The sequence below is a fragment of the Oxyura jamaicensis genome, assembly GCF_011077185.1.
Source record: "Oxyura jamaicensis isolate SHBP4307 breed ruddy duck chromosome 1 unlocalized genomic scaffold, BPBGC_Ojam_1.0 oxy1_random_OJ106470, whole genome shotgun sequence".
Lineage (NCBI taxonomy): Eukaryota > Metazoa > Chordata > Aves > Anseriformes > Anatidae > Oxyura > Oxyura jamaicensis.
In genome coordinates, this window is record NW_023303226.1 from 40,341 (window position 1) to 46,340 (window position 6,000).

A 6,000-nucleotide genomic window follows, 5' to 3' on the forward strand; every position below is an offset into this window, starting at 1 on the left:
ATACTTACATCACTTTCTCTACGCTAGTACAGAAAAGTTGCTAGCACAGGGTCACAGATTCCCATCCTATACTAAGCAAACTGTACCAATAAAAGATGACGCTACTGTAAAGGTCTTTGTAACTGAAGAAAATATACACGTAACTACCATTACTTTTTTCATGTAATTGAGTTTAGTATATTTCAAACCCAGAATATCAGCGTCTTCCAGGTCTACAATGACAACGTGGGTGAATTAAGAGACTTGACTTTGAGTCCAGTGTAAATACACCTAACCCCTACAAGTTTGGGAAGAAGTTAACTGAAGCCAGCCATTACTTTTACATACCTAACAAGCTAAAACCGTATTTCACGCGAAGAGCTTAGTCACAAAGTTAACAGCACGAGAAACACACTGGAAGAGCCACTACATACATGTGCTGGGAAAAGTTTCCTTAACATCGCAAGTTTCTTACCTCTCTCTCCCTCCACATTGATAGTGTGAATTTAGCACTACATTTAAAGAGATCGCTGCAGAAACTACATCAGCACCACATTTCTGATTTCCTATAATTAGCGCAGGAGGGAGGACAATACCAGTTCTCTAGTGTGAAAGTTGCGCTATTTCAAAGCGAATTTAAAGAGCAGACAGGTTAAAAATGTAAACTTCAAAGCTGTTTCCCACAACAGTAGAAGCGAGAGAAAAAAATCAGTCATTCGAGCAGCAACTGAAAAACGCAACCCTTAAAATACATTTATTGGTTCGGCAGGTTTTATTTTATTTAGTTAGAAAAACAGGTATGTGGAAGTATCCCACAAGCAGGTATAGAATGTCAACAAGAAGTCCTTAAGAGTAAAAATCCTTCAATAATTTTTTTGTAGCACATATTAAGCATTTTGCAGCACTATAGACCCCTGCATAGCTACCAGGTGATGACGATCGCAATGACTGTGAAAAAATTTATTCCATTTTATGTGTTGTCACACCTGAATCCCTCTGAAACTTTTCAATAATCCTTAGTCTCTCTCTATAAATATACGAAGTTCATTTATTAAACTGCTCAGCAAGCTAACAATTAAAATAAACTGAATATTCTGTAAAATCTGCACCTGTTCAACTGAAATAGATTTGCATTATTCAAGCTTTATTTGATCTTAAACGCCTCAACTTCGATACATCCATTCATCTCAACAAAAATAAGCCTTCAGTTTTCATATTTTCAGGTATCAAGACTTCCCTTAAAAACATTTTTTATCTCACCTCCATCAGCAGAACAAGATCACCGCTGCCAAGGCAAAGAAAAATGGTTACTACCGTTAAGCACGGGTTTCCAAGCGTAGCACGAAAAACCAACTAGCTCTAGCTAAAGGGCAGCTTCTTCAGCTCTCTTTGTGGAGACCTGTTGCTATTAAGGAGAGTTGTGTCCTCCACTTGCAACATTATACTGATTCCACTGCCTGTACGTACAATGCTCAAGGAGTTACATAGGAACTTTTCAAAACTAATCCGTCATTCGCCAAGAACAGAAGGCAAAAATCAAGTTTGTGAAGATGATTCCAAGCGGAATCACATCCACTGCTCAAACAAGAGCTGGATGCTGAAACCTGCTGTCTACTGTCAAGTGACCAGCCATTTTACTTTATTTTTTAAACTCTTCCTTCTTCTTGGCAGCTCTAGCTGCAGCAAACAAGGCTGGTGGCATGAGGACACCACCACTCGCCAGACGCTGGCAGGAGGAGGCCATCTCCATCCACACTCCGTAGGCTTAAGATCTAAAGTGAGCCTAAAGAAACTCCTGGGGGACAGGTAACCAAGTACTCGCATAGCAGAATTATAAGAAATGGGCTTCTACTTCACCAGAAGCATGAAAAAGCTCAACAGCCCTGTGGTACTGTGTCTCCCCTCCCAGTACAACCAGTTCAGATCTGCTACTGGTTGGGATACCTACATTTTCCAACCTCCAGTCTGCCTTCACAGCATCCCCAAAGACCTTTGCAGGACTGCAGAAAAGCCCCTCTATCCTCCCAACCCCTAAGTCAGGGCAATTTCAGACATCTTAGTCTCACCGCAAAGAAATGGGAGATGCAAAACGAACTGCACTCCATATTGATGCTTATTGCAAAAAAGGTGAAATAACATTTTGTTTCTAAGAGTCTTGAGGAACCTTATGCCCCAAACTTGGGATCTGGATTTTGGTTTTGGCTCTTCTCGCCAAGTCAATGGCCTATTTGAAACAGAACGACCAAAAAATGATTTTTAGATATTCTTGTGCAAAGAAGAGTAAGAGGAATTGTAAAAATAACTCAAATAACCAGGCTGAACGTGAGAGGGGAAAAAACAGAGAAAAACCTCGTTTCTGACGAGCTGTGAAAAAAACTTGTATATACGCAAAATAAGAAACGAGACAGGTACCTGTGTACGTACAAGAGTACACACAAATTCAACAATAAAGTGTACGAAACCGTCATCTTTAATTCCAGTTGCAGAAAGACAAAATAGTGCTAAAGGCACAGGCTTCAAAAGGAGCTCTGTAATAACTATTGTGAAAGACATGAAAATGCCAAACTGTTATCTGCAATTGATCAAAAGCACAATAAACTGACCAGCTTTGCCTTCCAACACCTTCAGAAAAAAATAGGAGGCAGAATCATCCGAACGCCCCTCGTATGCCATGCAAATAGGTTCAAACGGAGCTGGAAGGGGAGAAAACCCCCGAGAAAGGCCGAAGGCAGACACAAGTTTGCCTTCTGCCAAAGGGAGGGGGAAGATTTGGGCAAGAGAGGGGAGAGAAGGGCAGCAATTGGGGCATCCAGAGGCTGAGGGCCTGGGCCCCCGAGACTGACCTGTGCCGTCGCTGGCGGACACGGAGAGCGCCGGTGAGGAGAGTTTAGGCCGCTTGGCTGAAGGCGGGCCCGGCTCCACCACATTCTCGGCCATTTTTAATTCTTTTTTAGACAATCACTCCGAGCAGAGAGACGGGGAGGGGGGGAGCCCCAAAACCTTCACCTTCTTCTCGGGCCCCGGGTCAGCTGAATAACAACAATACCGACGAGAGGGAGCGAGGAGGATCCGGCGGAGGGGGGGGGGAGCAAGTTCCCCTTTTCTGCCCCTCGGGCTCCGGGAGGGCGGCAGCGGAGGAGCGGGGCGAAGGTGGGAGCGGCGGGGGCAGAGGCCTCTTCCCCCAGGCGAGAGGGCTGAGCGGAGATGGGAAGAGCCCCCGCCAAAAAAAGAAAATTAAAAATTAAAAAAAAAAAAAAAAAAAGAGGCTGGTGGTTTGATTTTTTTTTTCCTTCTTCCCTCGGTGAAATTAATCCCGGCTGTTGTGCTGCTGGTGCTTCCTCGCCGCCGCCACCATCATCATCTTCATCCTTCGGGGGGTCTCCTCCTCCTGCTGCCTCCTCACCGCCGCCATCAGCCTCTTCCTCCTCGGCGCCGTCCTCCTCCTCCTCATCGCCACAAGGAGGCGGGCGAAGGAGGGGAGAGGAGGAGGAAAAAAGAAAAAAAGCTCACCGTCCTCTAGCAGCGGCTCCTTCCCCCTCCGACACCACCCTGCAAAAAAATACCCACCGCCAGCGACGGGGCCGGGGGGGAGGCGGCGGGGCGAGAGGCCGAGCGGGCGCGGGGTCCCCAGCTCCACTCGCTTCTTCCTCGCCAGTCGCTAATGGCTGCAGAAAGGGGAGCCGTAAGGATGAGGAGGGTGAGGATAAGTCCCAGGAGTCTCCGCTTCACATCTTGTTGTGCAGGGAAGGAGGAGGGGTTGTTGTCCTGATGGAGGCAGCACCGATCGCGGGATGGGAAGGTGGGGGGCGGGTTCCAACACCCCTCTCTGCCCCCCCCTCCCCTCCCTTCTCCTCTCCTTTCCCCTTCCTCTTTCTCTCGCTCTCAGTAGCGGGCTGCCCCCCCCTCGGGCGCAGGAGGCGCAGGGGCCGATCCCACGGCGGCGGCGGCGGGAGGAGGAGGAGGAGGAAGGAGCCGGCCCCTCCCCCCCTCGCTGCCTACCTTCCCCCCTCCCGGGATGGTGGCGAGCCCCGGCGGCTCGGCTCCGCTCCCCGACGGGGGCAGCGGGGAGAAAGCCGCCCCCCCTCGGCCGCCTCCCGGCTACGGCGGGGGACCCGCACCTCGCCTCGGCGGGGCCGGGGAAGGAAAGCCAAGAGGTTGGTGGCGGGGTGGGGGGGGCGGAAAGGAAGAGCCGGGAGAGGGGGTGGTAAAATTTAAAATAATAAAAAGAAAAATTAAAAAATAAAAAAAAAATAAAAAAGGAAAAATTCCGCCGGGGGAGGAGGAGGAGGGCGGGGGCCTGGCCGCGGGGTGGGTTAAATGGCCGGCGGGGGGGGGTGGGGCGGGCAGCGCGGGGGCCGAGCGCAGGCTCCCTACTGCCCCTGCCTGGCGCTCGGCGGCGGCCGCTGCTGCTGCTGGGGCGTGTGTGGCGGAGCGGGGGGCCGGCGAGAAGCCGGGGAAGGAAGGAGGGGAAGAGAAGAGAAAAATAAAAATTAAGAAAAAAAAATCTGAAAAAGGGGAGAAGAAGAGAGAGGGAAAAAAAAAATAAAATAAAGAGAGGGGTAGCGGGCGCCTGGGCTCCGCGCTCCGCTGCCCGTCCCCGGCCGGGCCCTGTCTCTGTGCGCTGCCCCCCCCGGCTCGCCCCGTCCGGCGCGGCCCGCGGCTCTGGCTCCCTCCGCGCGTCGCTCGCACACAAACAAAATGGCGGCTGTTGTTTCTTCGCTCTCCCGAGCCCTCGGAGGGAAGCGAGCGGCGGCGGCGGCGGCCGGAAATGAGCCAAGAGGTGGGGGGGGGGGAAGGGGCGGGTCCCGGCGCGGGGGGCGGGTCCCGGCGGGCGCTGGCGCACACAATGGAACGCGGGGAGCGAGGGGGGGGGAGCAGCCCAGCCGGCGTCACGAGACCGCCCCCGGCCAATCAGCGCCCGGCGTTTGCGGAGCGCTTCCGCAAACTGCGCGGGGCCCGCCTTTTAAAGGGGAAGCGCTCCCAAAAAATCCCCCCTCCGTCATCCTCCTCCCGCCCGAGCGGGGCCGGGGGGCGAGGGGCTGGGCGCCCTGCCGTGAGGTGGGCAGGGGGCACAGGCCGGGCTGGGCCTGTACCCCTGCCCGCTGGCAGCCGTGGCGGCCCTTAGGGCAGGCCTCCCCTCGGCACCCACGCTCAGCGCCAGGTCCTCTGCAGCCCTGGAAGCGGATCTGGGGAGAGCCCGTCCCGAAGCACCACACGAAGTACCTCACAAGCACCCCACGAACACCGCGACGCGGAATAAATCAGTACAGAACCACAGCCCTTCAACCGCCCGCAACCCTTCGAGCGTTCCCCAGCAGCTCCCTCATGTACTCGCTCCCGCCCTGGAGCTTCCCCAGTTGGGGCTTTATGTCGAGCAGCGTTGGTGCTGCTTCCCCCCTAACAAAAGGGAAACGCAGGCAGGGCTCTGCGCGCACCCCGCCGGCTGCACGTCGAGGTTCGGCGCGGCTTGGCCTTCCCCAGGAGCCCCGGAGCCACGGGCAGCGCCCGCATGTACGCGGTTGAGGAGAGGGCTGGAGGAAGGCTCGCAAGAGCGAGCGATAGGAGAAGAGTCTGGAGGCCAGGAAGTTTGTTGGTCCCAGAACTACGGCTGCTGGGGTTAACAGCGACCTAACAGCATCGCCTTAGAGACCGCGCTACCACCCTCACACGTCTTCCTGCCTCTTAGTGCTGCTAAATTCCCAGAAATATTCTAGTTACAGAGGTCTTGTATTACCTCAATTTGTTTTGTCAGATTGACCATTTCCTTGCTTGTGAAGCGCTTCATTTTTTAAAAAACCACAGCTGAGACTAATTTTAAACTTTTTTAAAGTCTCCTTAGAATTAAAAGTTGACTGAAATAAGTCTATATAACGTTTTCAGACTCTCTAGAGGCCCTTAATCCATACTTCAGTAAGGAATTAGTGCCAGCTTTATAAAGATACCAAGGTGCACATAAACACCTAAGTGCTTTTAAAAGTCTAGCCATTACTAAACAACAAGTTCCGAGCAAAGCAGATGTTT

General features: G+C 52.5%; 1 protein-coding gene across 2 annotated transcripts in view; it reads right to left on the reverse strand.

Annotated features, from left to right (window-relative positions):
* Window positions 1-4,156, reverse strand: part of LOC118156896 (histone acetyltransferase p300-like) — a 42,386-nt gene extending 38,230 nt beyond the window's left edge. Inside the window, exon 1 of one of the 2 annotated variants that reach the window (XM_035311111.1) lies at window positions 2,823-4,156. In XM_035311111.1, coding sequence (XP_035167002.1) covers window positions 2,823-2,916 — 94 coding nt within the window. In that variant the 5' untranslated portion in view covers window positions 2,917-4,156. The remainder of the gene's footprint in view (window positions 1-2,822) is intronic. The other variant, XM_035311112.1, reaches the window with a different exon arrangement.
* Window positions 4,157-6,000: the final 1,844 nt, after the last annotated feature.